At 35.7% G+C, this 19,265-nt stretch overlaps 1 protein-coding gene across 11 annotated transcripts in view; it reads left to right on the forward strand.

The window, feature by feature from the left end:
- DMD (dystrophin) overlaps positions 1-19,265 on the forward strand; it is a 1,181,986-nt gene that overhangs the window by 877,200 nt on the left and 285,521 nt on the right. For all 11 annotated transcript variants that reach the window (XM_069032076.1, XM_069032238.1, XM_069031841.1 and 8 more), the window contains one exon: positions 11,466-11,583. In XM_069032076.1, the coding sequence (XP_068888177.1) occupies positions 11,466-11,583 (118 nt within the window). The remainder of the gene's footprint in view (positions 1-11,465; positions 11,584-19,265) is intronic.

Genomic DNA, 19,265 nt, shown 5'->3' on the forward strand with positions numbered 1-19,265 from the left:
AGCTTGCTTCTGTTCCTTTTCCTTAGAGCTGTGTCCCTGTTACACCTGTCCTCTGACCTTTCTTGGCACAAGGCAGAGGCTGAGACCAAAAGGAAAGCCATGGGTGTAAGCTGGCATGGTGGCATCATTGCCACTACTGCACCAACTAGAAATGGTCAACCAGTGGCATCTCCATAGCCCTGGAGACCCTTCCTGAGGAAACAGCTGATACAGAGTTTAAGGACATGCTGAGGCACATCTCCTAAACTTGTTCGTTTTGTTTTGTTTTTAACCAGAATATATTATGCTGTCATGGATAAATAAATTGATGTTGCTTTTAGCTGGTTCATCAGCACTACAGGATAATGGCATCTGTTCAGTCTTATGTGTAATATTTCTCCTTTATTTCTTGGTGCAGTTGCTTATTCTTGTTTCAAGAGAGTTCTTCAAATCCCTTGGACATGGCTACAATTTACATCTTTGCATTTTCTAGTGCTTGGAATGAAAGTACTTAGAAGGATACTCTGGAGGGTAAAATAGAAGCAAAAGAAATGGTAGATTCCTAAACTCAGTTTTCTTTTGTTAATAATTAATAGCTGACAAAAAAAAATTGCTTTCAAATGTAGCTCTCAAGAAAAATAACTCTTACTTTTTCTGTCTGGTGGAAAAAGCCTCTGGAAAGAAGTTTGTCTGCATATGTATATGTGATAATTTTCAAGAGAAAAGAAGGAATAAGGTCAAAAAGTTGAATAAGAAAAAATTGCCAAGATAGATACATTTTTCAGTTCCATAGACTGTAAAATACCTCCCAGTTTTGCAGGCTGCTATTTGCAAAAAAACCAGTGACCTCAGTCTGGAGTCCTTCCAGGATTCAGCTCTTGAAGAACTGCTTGTCACAATCTAGCATTTCCATAGGGAGATACAAATCATTAATTTTTAAAAATATAACACATTTGAGAGCTCTTGTTTCCACCTCCCAATATGGCCTTTCAGTAACTGACTTTGTTATGGTAACAGGGAGGGGGAGAGCGGGAGACAGGGTCCAGATGCATCATAACAGCCTCCCAGTTAATTTGGGTTCTCCACCCTGGAGAACTGACTGCATCAATCCTCAGACAAGCCTCTATATGGTATGACATTTTATTGCACCTTCCTAATTTAGTGCATAAAAAGTGAAAATATCACTTATCAGATAAGGCCAAATTGTCAGGTATGTTAAACTTGAAAATTATTATTCCAAAATTTTATATATCTCTCTGTATTGTGCTTCATGTCAAATTTTGTGTCAATGCTACTAATGTGAAAAACACCTTACTGGCATTGGAAAAGTTACTATTGAGTGAAAACCTGAAAATCAAGTTGGATTAACTGATAAAGATGACCACTTTTTACTAGTGAGTTGTTAGCAGCCAGTGCCATAAGCCTTGGTTTAGGAATTGCAGTCTGTGAATTAAAAAAAACCAAAAGCCTGTCCTGTTGAAAAGCAGCACTAGAAAAAGGGATGATGTACAGTCTTTCCGTCTTCAGTTATTTTCCAGCCTGACTGACACTATTATGGAACTGCATACAGTGAATTTATGAATGTGGTCAGGATTTTTTACACAAGGCAGTGTGCAGTATAGTTTGTTGTTAAGCTGAGGTTCATCTCTGTAGTACATGGGAGAGCAAGCACGTGAGAACAGTCGAGCAAAAACCTGGTGACAAGTTTATTTCTTTCTGGAACTGTGGAAATACTTTGCCTATAAAATGTTTATATTTTACAAACATAACAGGAACTAAGTGTAAATAAAAATACATTGCAAGGTACAGTTTCATACCTACTTTGATTCCAGTGTCCCAGGAAAAAGTTGAGTGGCTGAAAAACAAGTTCTGTTCCTCCAAAGCAAGGGAATTGCAGCCACAAAACAATAGTTTCCAATGCACAGAAAATCTTGTTTGTGGAAAAAAGTCAGCGTTTCCTAACAAAGATAACAGAGAAGAATATTTTCATTTTGACTTTCAATATTGTCAGGAACATTTACTATAACTGTGTTGTAATATTATCTCAAGGAACCTTCTTCCTCTGTTTTGAGCAGATTGTGGTACTCAAGCTCATTGCCCCTCTGGCCTCAGTTACTCCTCAGTTACAGCATAGAAATCAGAGGAAGGTCATTAGTTTTGGAATTTTATTCATTTGGCACCATCTCTCTTACTGCAAAGGCCCACTGTAAAATCCATATCTATACCTACTCATGTATCACCATGTGTGTATACATGAATGAACATGCAAAGCAAATTGGTTTTCCCTGCTTTTATTATTGTAGTGTCTACTTTATCGGTGATTCTTTCTTTTCTATTTCTATCAGATACATTTCTGAAATTGTCATTCAGATAATAAACTGTATTTTCTGAAACAGAAAAATGCTAATTTTTCTTCCACTGGCATAGCATTTTGTGGCTACTCTGCAAGCTACTAATCAACGTCTGTACTTTCTGCCCCAAGGAATGTTTACAGATGAAATACATTAACTGTTCATAGTAAGAGTTCTTCTTGTCTGAACAAGAAATATCTCCAGTTTTTTGCTTAACTTTATGCTTAAACACTGCTGTCAGTCCTAAATTGATTAAATATATTTAAATTATATCTGTGTGAGGGAGGGGTACCAAGACTGATACTGATTTGAGGAAACAGGTGTTGAAAATTCATCTCAGAGAAACTGGCATTATAGGGGAGTTCAACTGTTTTTTTTTAATTTCTCACAAAATTATAGATTTCAAGGTCAGAAAGACAAGTATGCTCATATACTTATATGAAACCACTCCATAGGATTTTACATAGAGATTCCTTTTCCTACTCTTCCAAATTGTGTACATTAAAAAAAAAATTCTTTTTTGAATTGAACAGTTCTGTTAATAGTCTCTTATATTCCTTAGTCATTTGCTCTGTATTTCAGTGTACTGACTCCTAAGAATTTGCATCTTTTCTGTTTAAACTTTACTGTCTTCAATTCCAGCCAATATACCTTTTCAATGCTATTGTTTCCATAGTTAATAATTATTGTACTAATCAGAAAACAATCTCAGTAGCTTTTAGCAGGAGCAAATCTACCCTTTGCAGCAAGATAAATTAGTGAAGGGGCAGCACCAGAGAAGTCTAAAATGAGGCATAATTACATAACATAAATGCAGTGCAGCCTTGACACTCCTGCCCAGCTGTGCAGCTCTACAATAGTGCTATTTGCTGTGCCCCTTTTGTTTGGCTTCTGCCTGTGAGTAAAAGCCCTTCCTACCTATTCTGTAGAAATTTAAAATCCAGTACTCATCTTCACAGTAAGCCCTCCTTCACCTGCCTCTTGTGAATATGTCCTTTAATCTGATGGGTGTTCTCCACCAGCGTTTCAAAAGCTGTTCACTGGAACAGGACAGAGAGGTGCTGCCTATTCCTGTTCCCTTATATATATTTTCCAAAGGAGAAGGCATCCATCCAGTCAGTGACACACCTGCTTTCGGTGTGTGCCCTTGTGGCCAAGAAGGCAAGGGTATCCTGGGCTGCCTTAGGAACAGCTTTGCCAGCAGGTCAAGGGGGATGATCCTGCCCCTCCACTCAGCCCTTGTCAGGTGTATCTGGAGTGCTGAGTCCAGTTCTGGACTCCTCAGTACAAGAGAGATATGGGGCTCCTGGAGTGGGTAAAGTGGGAGGCAAGAAAGATGATTAAGGGACTGGAGCATCCCTCTGATGAGAAAAGGCTGAGGGAGCTATATATACATTTCCTTCCTTCCTTTTCTGGTAATGATATATGAACATCAGAATTTTTCAGGTTTCTACCTTTGTCTTCTGTGTTATTGTTGTCTGTAATTAAGTACATAGTAACAAAAATGTGGAGGAACAAAAACTTGAAGTAAATCAAACAAAGAAGCACAACCAAAAAAACCCCAATAAAAATGAAAACAAAAATGAAGGCAGAAGTGTAATTCTGAGAGTAAAACCTTTCTAAATATACCAGAAAGGTTTAAGGAAAAAAGCTAGGCTTGTAACTTCATATGGTTCTCATCTTTTGGCATGACAAAATATGAATAAAGATCCAAGTTACTAGATGTAGGTTAAAGTTTTTTCCAACATTTCTTATCAGATAGGGTAAATAAGAAACTCCTTCCCTTTCCCCTGCCACCTACCTCCACACACAGAACTAAATAATATTAAGTTCACTGTAAGAAAAAATTGTGCAACAGTATTTGTTCTTTTTTACAAAAGCAAAGCCAAACAAACCAAATTAAATCCTTTTTTCTTCACTTTACATTTTTCTTGAGAAAAATATCTAGTTTCCTAAGGTACTAAAGAAAAACTTACCTGGAAACTTATGTTGTGACAATCCATTTTATTCTCCTTAATTGTTATTCACTTGCTATTACTGGAGAAACCTTCCAATAAAAGTAATCACAGATTTCCAGGGGATCTAGTAGAAACTGAGGAAGTCATTCTGTGGGGTTTTTTTACAAAGTTAAAATTGATTCAATCTAATCATTTCTCTATGAAATTGGATAATTTGTGGAGCATCTTTAGTCAAGCTATTAGCTTTCCTTCTCCACAAGTGTTGGTTATTTTCTTAAATTTAAAAAAAAATCAAAAAATATCTGTTTATTTTGCTTATATTCATAATAAAAAATTATGTTTTTTCAATACTATTTTCCTTTTGTCAAAAATGTTACAAAGAACGGATAACATTGCTTTTGAAGTTCATTGAAAAGTATATCATCTGAAAAAAACAGTAAAGAAAAGACTAAAGATGAACCCTTGAAAAACAGAACATCTGCCCTCAGTGTTATTGGTAATACACATTTGTTAAGTGCATAGGAGAAACCCTTAATTTGAAAAACCATTTGTTATAAAAAAGAAGTAAGTAGTAAATTTTGCAAATCTACATTCTACAAATAGCAGCTATAACACTGAGAGATTTCAGTTCTGCTGACTGATACAGAAACGGGGGAAGTTCTGTAGCTCCTAACACCGATTCCCATCCATTAAGTTATTTAGTGGGATGGAAGGACATCAGATACCCTGGAATAGTTTTGCCTGATAGTTTAAATGCTCATACTTTACTGCAAGAAAAAGTAGTATTGGACAGCCACATTGTTTGGGGTCAAGAGGCTGTAATTCCATACACAGTTCACGTTTACTCAGATTTACTGTTAGAGCTTTAATCCTGTTCCAGTCTTGGGTTCTTATATGTGATTTATCACTGTGTTCTAGTTGAAGGGATCTCATTATAGCCAAACACCCAAATCTTTAAATGTTTTTCTACTTGTTACAGATACATCTTTAGCTTTATTCCTTTTTTTTCCTGGCAATGGCTATAATAGAGCAAATTCTTTTTATTGCAGAATGATTCATTCACAAGCCATGTTAAACTGTAATCTTTTTCAATCTTTTTCTAATCTCCTCTGCATCTTCTCCATCCTGTCTGCTGGATGGACTCCAGTGCAGTCCATCAAGGCATCTCAGTTATAATGAGCAAGCTGCTGATGGTTCGATCCTCTTGATCCGCTTCCAAAGTCCTCTCCTACAGACAAATGGGGAGCAGGGTGAGAGGGAGGATGAGAGTTATCCCAGCTCCCCACCATCACCATCACCTTACTCTTCACCATCACCTTACCATCACCATCCTTTTTGGTCAACACATGGAGACTCAAATTAAGTACTCCCCATTCTGTTTGGTTTGACTAGTGTGCATCAAGAGAGTGTTGCATGCTTTGCTGTCATAACTTCCCAGCATGAACTGGACTTCGTAAGTCATAAAGGAACATTTACAGTGGCACCAACATAACTGAATGAGTGATTGTCACAAAAAAAGCACACAAAACGTCTATGATGCTTTTTCATGCATCTCATGCAACAGCTGGTAAGCTGTCACTGGTGGCTTTCCCACAGCATCACTGATGGAGCTGATATATTCACTTAGACAGCAATGAGAGCTGCTGAGGCAGTTCTTGAGGTTGCCCTAAGTGGACATAAAAGTACATGCTTAGGAAAACTTGCACTGCATAAAGCACTCAGGAAAAAACAAATTCATAGTGTCTGGTCTGTTAAAGTTCTGATTTCACTGACAGGCACCAATCAGCTATAAACATTACTAAATAGTTACACTTGATCTTTGTATTTCCTAAAATTTTCCATGCTTTGGGGGGAAAACACAAAATAGTTAATAGTCAAAAGAAAAGTTGTTTCAAAAGAGAAAACTCCACTGCATTATATTGCTTTCATTGTTTCATAATTTTATGTTTAAATATAGAGGGTATGTAAATGACCATTTTCTCTCATACTCTCTTCCTGCTTAGTGACAAGAAAACAAATTCAAATTGTGTTTGGGAGGAATATCTTAACAAAGCCAATTTTATTATGCAAATGAATTGTAGGTGTTGCATATCTGCATTTTCTGAAATTGTTAGCAAGTTTTTTCCAAAGCTTTCTCTCTTTCTAGGTGTGTGTATATAACACATTATATTTAGAGAGCAAATCAGCCACAAGAAACTTAGTTGTTTTAAGTAAAAGTTGTCTTGACTATACACTTTGGAAGTTATCGTTCATTTTTTGTTTAAATTTAAGGCTTAGAGTCTAAAGTTTTCCAAAAGAAAAGCAAATAATTTCCTCAACAACTATTTAATGGAATTATGCTTTTCCTGAGGATATCATGGTGAGTTAGCTCAGAAGAGCAAATAGCTTCATAGGATAAGAAATATATCTTCCTTCTCCCTTACCTTGTCATATTAATCATCCACTTGTGCTCCTGTGGTTCACTGTTTCGTTTCATTAGACAAGGTTGGGAGTGGACCAAAACAAATCATCCCAAACAGTTGTGGTCTTCAGCCATGGGTTGTTAATGACAAAAAGTGCTTCCAGTTTGTTCTTAACATGGAAAATCTTTTCTAAATTGTCATTTTGCCCAAACATAATTTTTTTGGGTCACTCACTATTAGCATTTTTATACTTCGTATAAAATAGATAACAAACTATATTTGACTGGGAGCATGTAAGCAGCAACCTTAACTCTTGTTGATATGTTTGAATTCAGCAAAGACAGATGAAAAGTCCTGGCTTTGGTGTGAGAAAAGTTTCTTCAGATATTAAAGAGTGAATGCCCATAATCAGCACTAGTAAATGATTAGTCAAATGTGTAAATCTTGGTACCATCCTGGGATTCAGCTGTTCCATTTTGATAAAACTTGCCGTAAAGTCAAGAAAAAAAAAATTAAAGACTGGATAGATTTAAAGATCCTTTAATAAAAACTAGTATGGCCAGAATCACAAATACGCAGGCTGTAGCATGCTGTACCTTATAAAGCTAGAACATATTTTAATTGTCAGTCTCAAACCTTGCAGTCCCACCAAGAATTTGTCACACTTCACCTGTTTCAGTTTTTCAGTTTATTTTTTTAGCAATTTTAAAAATTTTTTTTTAGCAATTTTTATGCAAGTTATTTCAGTTGCTGACTTGAACAATTTGTTCCATACCTCAACACCCATTTTGTATAAGAAAATCATAAAAGTTAGGAACCTGAAAATTGGATTTTTCTTTTGAGCAGCTGCTGTCTGCAAATGTGGAAAAATTGTTAAAAGTGAATAGCATCATTTTCTAACAAACTCTAGGTAGGTTGGATGACTGTATCTCATTGCTCATTATCATGCATTACTGTGCTATCACCAAGCATCATTATGTTGGCATTCATAGATATATGGAAGAAAAAGAAACGCTCTTTTGGGGTTTAAAGATGTGTTTATACAAACATGCATGTCAATGGTCCTTCACTGTTGACCTACTTGTATGGAGCTACATTTATAATTAAACAAAATTTCTTGATTGAAATGTGTTCTCTAATGCTCTGGAGAATATATTACTGTACCTTTACAGAGCACTAGAAAAGTGTTGGTAGAGACAAATTGTATGCAAAAGAATTTGTTTATTAAAAACCTCACAACTTTTAGTTTAACTGACTCCCTAAGTCTTTGTGCTTGTACTTTTGGCGACCTAATGGGGATTGGATAGATTTCTGTTTCATTTATTTTGAAAGTAGTTTAATTATAACTTTCATTTCTGTGCTACCTATTTTTATATAGCACATTTGTTTCCGTGTGCTGACATTCCAAATCAGAGACATCTGGTCTGTTGCATCTGCTGTGCCTCCACCAGGGTGCCACTATTAATGAGTTTTTATTCCTGTGGTTGTTGTAACAGTAGCTTCTAATAGTTTCCACTTAGTTTTCTGTTGAGGATCCAGTTTTACAACCTTAAATACTTGGCTGAATTCATAAAAGTTTTTTTTTAAACTATCTCCAGATATTAATTACTTCTGATTTTGGTTTTTGGGGTTTTTGTTCATTTCTTTTTGATCACTCAGCTAGTACTTTAAAGCTATTCAGTTTTTATTTTTCCCAAAAATCATATTTAGTGGTCTTTTAGTTTCTATTCTTCAAAGCACTGCTCTTCCTACCATATTAATTGTGTATTTATTAACCCACAAAATCAACTTGTATGATCAGTTTAGCCAGTCACAGAATATTTTTCTGAATATGATAACACCTTAAGTGGAGCTCAAGTGTTATTGTTTATTTTCATGCTACAGGATCACAGGAAGACTTAGGAATTATGTGTTTTAGTAGCTACTTTTATCCAAGTTTCCATTGGGGTTTGGTACATACACTGTAGGTACCATGTGGAACATGTATTTGCTAATTCTTTAAGATCGTACAAGTTGGTAAAACTAGACCAATAAACATTGTAAAAATTTTGTAATTCTAATTGATAAAATTCTACTGAATAAAATAGGAAATTGCTTGGGTAAATTTCCCAGACACTTTGTATTAAATCAAGGAAAAAATATGTTTATTTGAGAAATGCCACTTTTTCTAAGGGTAAGAAAAGAAATCTGTTCTATAATTATGTATTATCATCTTATGAAAGGTCTAAGAATCTTCAGACCTGTTTATAGTGTTAAGAGTTTAAGAGTGTCCTTCTGGACCTTTCAAAAAAACGCTCTTGTGCATCCAGCAGAAAATAATTTTATTCACATTAAATGGCAGAGGGAAGGCTGTCCACACAATCCATACAAGGTTTTGTTTTGTCCCCAAGGGAACTGCAGAACTAGCAAGATTCAGTTTTAAGAGGCATTTCTAGTTTTCCTGAATGTCCAGTTCAGGAATTTCAGATGGGTCTTGGAGGTAAATCCTTCTGTGAGCCCTTGGGCACAGATCAGCTCTATTCCCTCATTTTGGTACTAGGCAAATCCTTTCTGAGCTGTCCTTACCTAGTGCTTCCTTTCTTACTGGATTTCATATAACAGCAGCTTTCCTTTGTGGTACAAACACAGCATTTAATGTCTAGTTGGAGACTCAGGCTTGATCAGATAAATCATTCTATTTGAATATTCCAGTATAAAATTATATTTAGGAAACTTTTGGGAAGAGAGTCACTGTCAGCAAAAGACCTTAGAATGACTTAATTTTCTTTTTCTCTTCTGAAGATTTTCTAGGTAGGGAAGGAGAAAGGGAAATATTAGTTTGGAAGGCACAGAATTATCTGAGCCTGTTGTGTGTGTTTTAGTGTTCCTTCTGCACCGTCCATTTTGGCAATACGTGTAATACAGATGTCGTTTGGCTGCACCGCGACTGCTTTTCCTATTGTAAAATTCATGTCACTCATTAACTTGTCTTCTTAGAAAATGGAGTTTAGAAGGCACATAGATATCTAGAGATAGTAACTGCATCAGTAGATTTTATTTCTCTTTCTAAGGAGAGACTTCTAATGAGAAATTTCTTTTTTGCTTAATTATGCAAGCTGCTGTTTTAGCTGCATGTCTCTGTATGCAATTCAATCAGTATACAAGTGAAAAAATACCATCCAAACTTTTGGGTATGACTTTAGAAAGCCAGTTAGAATAGATTTTCAAAGAACTGTTACAGAAGGTAAAGGCAGGAGTTTCACAGGGTTTTGCTAGAGGTATATCTTAAAAATTACCTTTTTTCCTGAAGAGTTTTTAACTGAACAAAGTGAAACTCTGTGGAGCTTTTAGTTTGCTTTTGATAGAACATGCTGTAGTTACTGGAAGCTATATTCTTATGCTCTTTTGTTAATCTTATTGAACAGAAAACAGTATTAGGTCTTTATTTGGAACCTTCAACTTGGTGAAAATTATGCAACTGTAGTCTGAAGTTGGAGGGTCAAATTTAAGATCAGACTCACAGGTCTTTTCTATCCAGAACAGTCAGTGAATAACAGCTTTTCAAAATCAAGTATGATTCTTTAGAACAAAAGCATTTTAAGGACAGATGACTCTTAAGACAATAAAATACCCCAGGTGCTTTATCAACAGCCCGGTGAGAATGCCAGCAGGTTATCTAACCAGTGTCTATGTAGCCAGCCTGAAAAGTAGAAATCCTTCTCTGGCCTTTTTTGCCAGCTTGATATTTGTTAAAGTGTACCTATTAACTATCTGACAGCACACTGTTCTGTTCTGATGACTAAAAGTTGTAGGCAGAAAAAAAGTAATTTTTTCATAGTTTTGTAATAAATACTGCTACTTTCAACTCCTACGACTGGGAAATTTAATGAGCATCTTTTCTAGAAACTACACAATAGGGAGCTGAAGTGTCTGAATTTGGTCAATGTCTTTTAAATACATACTTGGATGCTTCTCATGAGAGAAATGATTGTGCTGATTCCTTGTTTGCTCTTCCCTAATCCTTCAAAAGAAGTTAAATATATGCATAAATTTTATATGCCTTACTTTCCTTGAGTTTTCATTTTCATTTCATCTAAAGCTATTGTATTTTAGTTTTTATTGCCTTCTAAATACCATGAAGCTCATCTTTTTCCCCGTGAGAAACTCTAAATCCACTTCTTACTTTCTAGTCAGATTGTCTTGGCTTTATATATTGATTTGAGTAACATATAAATTATTGTGAGTGTTAATTATTTTTCTGCTAGGTAAGAAGTGAGGACAGAGAAAAGTGACACTAGCAGTCTTACAATGGCTTTTAGCCAATAGATAATAATTAAACAGTCTTGAAATATTAAAAAATAAACATAATTTATCAGACTTCATGAGCTAATAGGAAAAGTCTGCCTAATCTGGCAAGAATGTAAACCCTTATATCTTCTTTTTAAAATACACAGTAAAATATCAGATACAGAAAAATAGTGTCCTTCTATATAGCTTTATAGAGGAGAATAGCATATCCTGCATAATTTGATGTGTTAAAAATGTAGAATAATTGCTATTTTGTATTTAGTTTTACAGGTTATTTTAAAATTATTAGTGCAAGTTATATCTGGTATTTTTAAATTAATAAGAACAATATTTAGAAGGTCTAGACCAAATTCTTTGTATTATTTGAAACAGCAAACAATCTTTTTTCTTTAAATCAAGTTCACACAAAAGAAGTCCCTATATGTGGTCTTCCCAAGAGCTCTTTATGCTTTTTTCTTTATTTTATTTTTGTATTTGTGTTCAACTAGGCAATACTACAGGATCTGGAGCAAAGACGTCCCCAACTGGATGAACTAATAACTGCAGCACAAAATCTAAAAAACAAGACAAGCAATCAAGAGGCCCGGACAATAATTACTGACCGCAGTAAGTGGCGATTCTGCTGTCATACAGCATTTCAGCAAACATGGAAAATGTTGTCGTATCTAATAAGCATAGCATTCTGCAGATACTTTATGCCTTTGCCATGAGAAGGAGAGTTCCATCAGGTGACAATCCTCACACAGATTTTCCAAACTGCCCGTAGAAGAAATTTCAGTGAAAGTCAGTGATCCCACATTTCAGGTTTTTCACCTTAACTTTATGTTGCTTGTCTTCATAGTGGAAGGATGTTGTACATAATATAGAATGTGAGCACTGAAGATAAAGAAATACATTTATTCTTACACAAGGAGAAAAAAGAAAGAATTCACAGAGTATAGCCACAGGCTTGTAAGAGGCTTTCAATTCCATCCCCCGTAGTACAGCTGCAGGCTCTTCTTTCATCTCCCCTCAGTTGACGCACAAGTCTGATGATGCTCTGCTTTACTCTGTATTATATCTTCAGTTCTGTTTTCCCTTTCCAGATTTAACTTAGCTGTGCCTAAGGTGGAAAAAATAGTAGAATAAGTTTTAGAAGAAGTCTTTAGAAGACATAGCGTTGTCACCCTTGGGAGCTTGCATGTCCTTATACCACTCACTATAGGATGAAACACACGCTCAAGGTCATGCTATGGAAGCGGCCCTTGAGACAGACTGCTATATATCTTCAGTTATTATCTCACGTTTTCAGGACCAGGAACTAGAAAAATGAATTTTTTATGGTCCTCAAGGTCTGCTTTAGCTTAGAGAAGACCCAGGCCAAGTGTTTTGCATGTGGACAGAGACAGTTCCCTTTAGGTGGATGCAAACTGTTCTGTACATCTTGGTGTGGAGACCAGGGCTTGCTTCCTGAAACTGATGACTGTGAAGGTGTCAATGTAGGCTAAACTTTTGTATCCCCATAATTACAAACTTAATATATCTATACACACATTACCTCTTTCTTTTTATTCCATCAGGTAAGTACATTCCATCTATGCCCAAATCACTATGCATGTTTGGACCACATTTTTGGTAGTCCCACATATAAATGCTATTTAGAGTATATCCTATGTGCAATAACATTGTTAAACTGCTATTGAAGCATGTTACTTAGAGAAGGAGAAGCTTTATGTTTTAATTAAAGTTTGAGAAGGAAAGGATAGCGCTTATATATTATATAAGAACCTGTTCCTGTTGGACATGCAAATTAATTTTAGAATCACCTACTTGTTTGAAGTCGCATGAATTGTGTACATTAACTTTACAGTGCTTATTCAAAACCAACACATGTAGTACTCCCATCAGTATTTTGTAGTATGTTTTAATTTTTAAAGTCTTCTGAAGTTAAGAATTGTAGACTTACAAAAAATGCAAGCATAATTCCTACATGCCCTGGTAAGAATTGTATGCATGACTGAATTTTATTCTGTTGGAAAACTGCACTTCACTTTAAGTGAATTTGCCTTCTAAGATAGATTAAATGCTTCTTTCTCATACAGCAAAGGAGAACAGCTATCAGACTGTAAATCATGAATGAGTATATAGTAGCTCAACAATATTATAGCTTGTGTCTGTGGCTACTAAATGTATGTACCACACTAGTAGTGTGGTATATACATTTTACATGATGACTTCTTGGTTTTTATCTATAAGAATTCTCAAAATTATCAGTTAGTTTTGAACTTAAAGTACAAAAGTCAGTTTTCTGTGATTTAACAATTAATTTTCTGTGCTGAAACTGTCAATAGCCTTGTCTACAAAAGTGCAACTTATGATGCAGTAGATACAGGTCATGTCCCTTTATATACTTTAAAGTACACGTTGGATTGTGATCAGGGCCATTTTTGGTCCAGTTTTCTGAGGCAGCAGACTAGATCCATGAAGGTTTTTCATGTTTATTCAGTTTATATCTGGGCAATTCTAGGTGATAATAAACACTACTCAGGAGGTATTTATTGCTTTTGGATTTTAAGGAGATGGTTATAGTATGGAGGGACACAAAGATGCTAGGACTTTGCAATGTGACACATGAGGTATTTTCTGAATATTTGCTGCATATGACATACTCTCATCTAAAGTATTTCTTTTAAAGAACAGTAATTTTTATATTTTTAATTGCTGGATTTTTTTTCTCCTTGTGTGCCATATGAAGAAGACGGAGATTGCTCTGTTTGGTTTGAATTAGGCCTGCTAAATATCTTTATAGACAGGATCTACTTGTTCTGGCTGCAGCTACCTCTGTAGTTCAACTCTATTCACAGTGCTGTCCTGTCCTGAAACAGGGAACCTCCTTATTCCCAGCCCAGCTGGGTGTCTCTAGCTGTGTGCCCTCACCTACTGTACTCCTGTCCTGTACAGTGCTCTCACCTACTGCAGGTGTTTTGCCTTGTCCTCTAGCACATACTGAGTTCAGCTTACTGCACCCAGTGTGTTGTCCCCAAGTCCATTCCAAGGAATCTTGTTCACAGCCAGAGCTGATCCCTGTATTGGAGAACCTACTCCCATTGCTAAGGTTCAAGCATTCCTCAAAGCCTTAGGAAGTGTCCACTCCCTTGGTGTCCACACCAGGGTCCTGATGCAAGTCCTCCCTGACTACCTCATCCATAGACTGTTTCCCATTTACTGAGTTTTTCCTCCCTCCTCATGAGTACAAATAGGTTACCATGGTTATGTTTTAGCAGTTATGAGTACACATTTAGTCTATTCTGTTTCACGACCTGAGCACTGGCACATTGGCGTTCCTCTGCAGCAGCTGTGTACCAGACTCACAAGCAGCCTTCTGTAAAGTCACACTGCCAGGGGCCAAATGCATCAGATCCCATCATGAAGGAAAGGGAGTGGTGGGCTGAAATGCCTTGGTCTTCATGTAGGGGATGATAGACTTGACTTTATCTAGTGCACTCCCCAGGCTGAAGCACAGCATCTCACACTTTGGGAAATGAAAAGATGAGAAGATTAGCTAATTTGTATGAATAGGTTGTTCATTGCCTTTTGCTATTAAAGTGCTAGTAAAAACCTGCAATGCAATCATCTGGCCAGTATCACTGAAGAGACATGTTGTAAATACTAAATGAGACACAGGTACTCTACAAGAGTAGAGTTAGCTGCATTCTTCATCACAGGATGGGTTGGCGTATCATCAACTGGATTTAAACCCTGAAGGTTCTGGCTTCTGTGCTAACCTTGCTAACTCTTAAGTCACTCTGCTTGCCAAAATATGTATGTTATGTTTGTTAAAGTCTAACTTTGAAGTTTTTATAAAAAAAAAAAAAAACAAGGTAAACATTTTATACAAAATAAAAAAAAACATTTGTGAGAAAATTTCTATGATAAATTGCAAAAGAAATCTATAATCATGAGATTATTTTCAACAGAGTTGTCATAGTATTGCATAGATTCAGTCTTTCTTACAGTAGTTAAAGATGAGCTCATATAATTGAATTATTTCCTATGAACTTTTTTATCCACCCTTACTTCATTATCTGCATGAAACTGCTGGAGCTATATTGCATGAAAAGACTTTGGCTCTATAAAGTAAACCTTGCGTTATGTTTACATAATGTTATGTTTAAATCTCTGTGTGCTATGTAAATCATATTCTGTTTACCCCTTACACACGAGAATATGTAAGAATAATAATTACATTTAGTCTTGAGGAAGAGTTGTGGGAAAAAGCAGCATACCTTTCTGCTCTTTTAATGCAGAAGCATTCTGTTCTAAGAGAACCATATGCTGTACAATAACATTTTTCTCTCCATAATGCATCACAGCTCAAAAACCCATTGCTTTACTGCTCCTGAAAATGTTGCTTCTTTAAAATGAATGAGTTTATAAGCAACTTTTAATTTAAAAAAGTAATTAAACTTTGAAAATTCCTTATTTTCCATCAGTCCTTATGTATGAATACACAAAGCTGTTAAGAAGTCAATATAGAAATATACTGAGAGGTAATAAAAACAAATTTACAGTCTTACAATCAGAAATACCAAACCAATATCAAAGACTATGTTAGATCTTGCTAGATCCTGGAAATATAAGAAACTTTAAATAGCAGGCCTTCCTACTGCTGTGTTCATACACGTGGAAGAGGTAACAGCACATAAACTTTCTGTGGTTTCACTTGGCAAGCAATTTACATCCCAATTTTGTAATGTGATTTCTGGCTGTGTAAGTGATCGAGGAGGTATGGAAATTCATATTTATAAAACTGTATGAAGAAATAATCTCTTACTAACCAAGTAATCTCCCTTTCAAGATTATAAACCAAAGTAACACACACATTTCTTCGGCAATTTTTTGAAATTTATTGTACTCCCAAATATATCACTTGAGAGGTTAATTAATTCCTACTACATTAAATTCATAAATAATAACAATAAATACAAGCATTTCAATGTAGACTATTTTGATAAAGAATTATGCTTTGGGATGAAATTATTCCTTTTGAAATTTTCTTTGACAGTTTTAGAAAACAAGTCCACAAGTATATGAATAATTTATAGATTATGTTTTCAGAAGAGGTATTTTGGTTTTGTGATTCATTTTTTGTTGGTTTGTTTTTGGTTTTTTTGTTGTTGGTCGTTTTTTGTGTTTTTGAAGAAAACCTATATGCTTTAATTGGTTGTTAGCAGAGCTGCATTTGAACTAATCTAAAAAGAGTCTGAATGTCTCTGTGCCACTACATAAAAATGCCTTTATTTAATAGTTTACTGTATTTGACAGTTTTATGGCAAAATCATCAACTTGTCATCACTTTCACAACAAAATATGTGGAAACTCCACAGTGAATTACAGCTGTACTGTTGTTCCCGACATCTTAATAAAATAGCCATTTCCACTGTACTGCATCCACATGATTTTCTCTTAGAACTATTGAATACAAATTATGAGTTTACCACTTGAAAAAATAAAGTCATACAATCTGGGATTTGCCATCCAGTAGTAAACCCCCTAGCTGCCAAGAGTAAAAAAGAGAAGTGTTAGAGAAAAGTGTATTTGTATACAGTTTTCCAGTTATCTTGTTGATATTTTTTAGCTGAATTATTGAACAAACCCCAGTGGTCTATTCTCTGAATTTCACATATTTAAAGAACATTTCAAGAATTTGAATTTCCTATGTCATAAACTTGCAGTTTATTAATCATCCTGATGTACCACTTTACAGCTGTTTTTCCTATGAGAACTTTAAGCCATAGAAACAAAGCAAGGGAGAAACGTTGTTTTTAACAAAATGTCAATAACAAGATGAAACTAGAGCTCTGAAAGGGATAGCATGGTAATGAGAAGAATATAGAATTTGAAACCCCTTCCTTTGTGCATATTTGCTGCTGTAGGACCTGTATGAAAGTTATGGGACATTTTAAGAAGGAGTAGGAAGTTATTTTGGAATACTGGGGAGACTTGCCCTTTAAGTACAGGCAATAACATGCGCCATGTATATTCATGTCTGAATGATTGGGGAATTCCAGTTATATATAACTTGTCAGTCTATATATATTAAAAGCATATGGTTCAATGGACAAAGGGCAAGATCTCAGCTGCCTCAGCTGCCTGCTTCAGGTGTTGTAGTCCTCCCTAAAAGGCTTTGAGACTACAAGGTGACTATTCTTCACTTCTGGTTATATTCTGCAGCAGGAATGGCACAGATATTTTGGTAGCCTCAGAGGTCATAAATGTATTGGGTGATATCATTGCTAGTGGCTTGCTTAGATCTCACCATCTCAATCAGGTAAAGAAAGATAATTACAAAACTTCATGTTGTTGGTAATTCCTGTGGAAATGGCTAGTTCTAGGCCAGATATTTCTAAACAGGTAAGAACTCAGATAAGGACAAAATAGATAAGGTTTTTGTTGCTAGAAATCAGTCTGTGTTGGAAGACAGGCACCCCAGGTTGCTGTGTTGTATAGAGGCACTTAAAATTATGTCCAAATTATGGCTTAGTAACATTTTGTCATGTATCCTCCAAAAGCAGAATGGTTGATCAACTTTCTCTTGAGAAAATTATTACCACAAAATGAGTCCTCACCTAACTGTGAACTCGTGAACAGTAAAGTCCAGTGAGGGGTGTAAGGCTGTGTTACAGGAAGAGACCTTTCAGAAAATGTGATATTAATTTCCTTAAAAGCATTTGAATAATTTCAGCTAGGCCCAGAAGAGTGAAAACAAACACACAAAAGCCACAAACAAACCACCTGGAATAAGGACAGCATGATTTGGTAGGGAGATGTTTCACATTAACAGGTTACGTTTTGTTGTATGATGTAGCCATGGGTACATAAAGTTAACTGGTTGAAAGACTTGGGATATACCCTCATCTGACAGAAGAACCTACTTTCCTCTTTAGCCTCAGGAATGATTTGGTACAGCATTGGGGGGGGGAGCTGCTGTTTGAGCCTGCTTTGTATCTTGTTTTAACCTTGTTGGTCACCATTTAGGGATGGAGTTAGTAGAGGTGCTTAGTCAGAATACAGACAGAAGAGTTCTTGTAATTTGTAGTTTCAAGACAATTTAAGCCTATTTAATATTCTGCAATTCACTCTGCTGTTCTTCAAATGTTTGGAGACTGAAGTGATAGAATTGATTTTAGTTAAAGAGCCAAAACATGTAAATCTTCATCCCTCCGCTCCCCAACCTTCAACCTACCCAGTCACCAATTAGGTGAAACTCTTACCCAGAACCATGAGCAGATATGAAATGACAGAAAGTCTTGTCAGGAGGCAATTCCTTTCCCCAGGTACTACAGTCTGCTCCCCTACTATGGTAAGTACTGTTCACTGTTGTCAGGGGCATCTTTTCCTTCTTGTATGCTTGAGAGGAGTCATACTTTAATAGACTGGTTTTATATGACTACCTGCCTTCCTGGAGTCTTTGTGAAAAATCTCCATTCAATATCCATTTAAAGGAGCTTTCTATTTTTTCAGTTTAACAAGATCACTGCCTCAGTAGCTTCAGAAAGAAGCAAATTTACTTGCAAAAGTGTTGTAAGCAAAATGTAAAGGGAAGGTAAGGAACTGCCACACAGGATGAGATGGCAGATCATGTAGGTCTCTGAATTTGTTAGTACCATATCCTTCTGAAGAATGTAGAAGGATTCAATAGTATGCAAATTCTGAAGTAAATTGAGATTACTTCTCAGGATACAAAGTCTTTCATGTCTTAAGTAGAGAAGTTAAAATATTTTTTTGAAACATTTAATTGACCAAAACTGCCAAGAATTTGTAGTTTTTCAGGAAACCAATCACTGAGTTATTTTAGAGATTTCAACATATTTAACAATATCTAATGTGAAGCTTCCTATTTACAGTGTTACAGCAAAAAATCTGGTTTTAATTACATTGCATTTCAAAACTGAATTCAGTCTCATTTTTACAAATGTTAATTCACATTTATATAAAATACTTTAAAAAATGAAAATAATAAATTGTAAAGAGGTTTTATTACGACTTGTCAGAAGAGGCAGAAGAATATTCCATTGACTTGTGTAGTGGCCAGATGATCAGAAAGGAATGTTTTTTCTCTTTGGTACTGGCAAGACTCAGTCAATTTGCAATGTTAAAAGGAGTAATGTAAATAATTGCCATCAGCAGTAAAGATGCTGTGCTCTGATAGCTCCCCATACACGGTGACTTTCATCAGTGAAGTCACAGATGGAAATTGATGGAAGTGCTTCATCCTCGAAAACGAAGTCAGGGAACAAGTATTCGTA

This window comes from Aphelocoma coerulescens, chromosome 1 (assembly GCF_041296385.1).
Source record: "Aphelocoma coerulescens isolate FSJ_1873_10779 chromosome 1, UR_Acoe_1.0, whole genome shotgun sequence".
NCBI classification, from domain to species: Eukaryota; Metazoa; Chordata; class Aves; order Passeriformes; family Corvidae; genus Aphelocoma; species Aphelocoma coerulescens.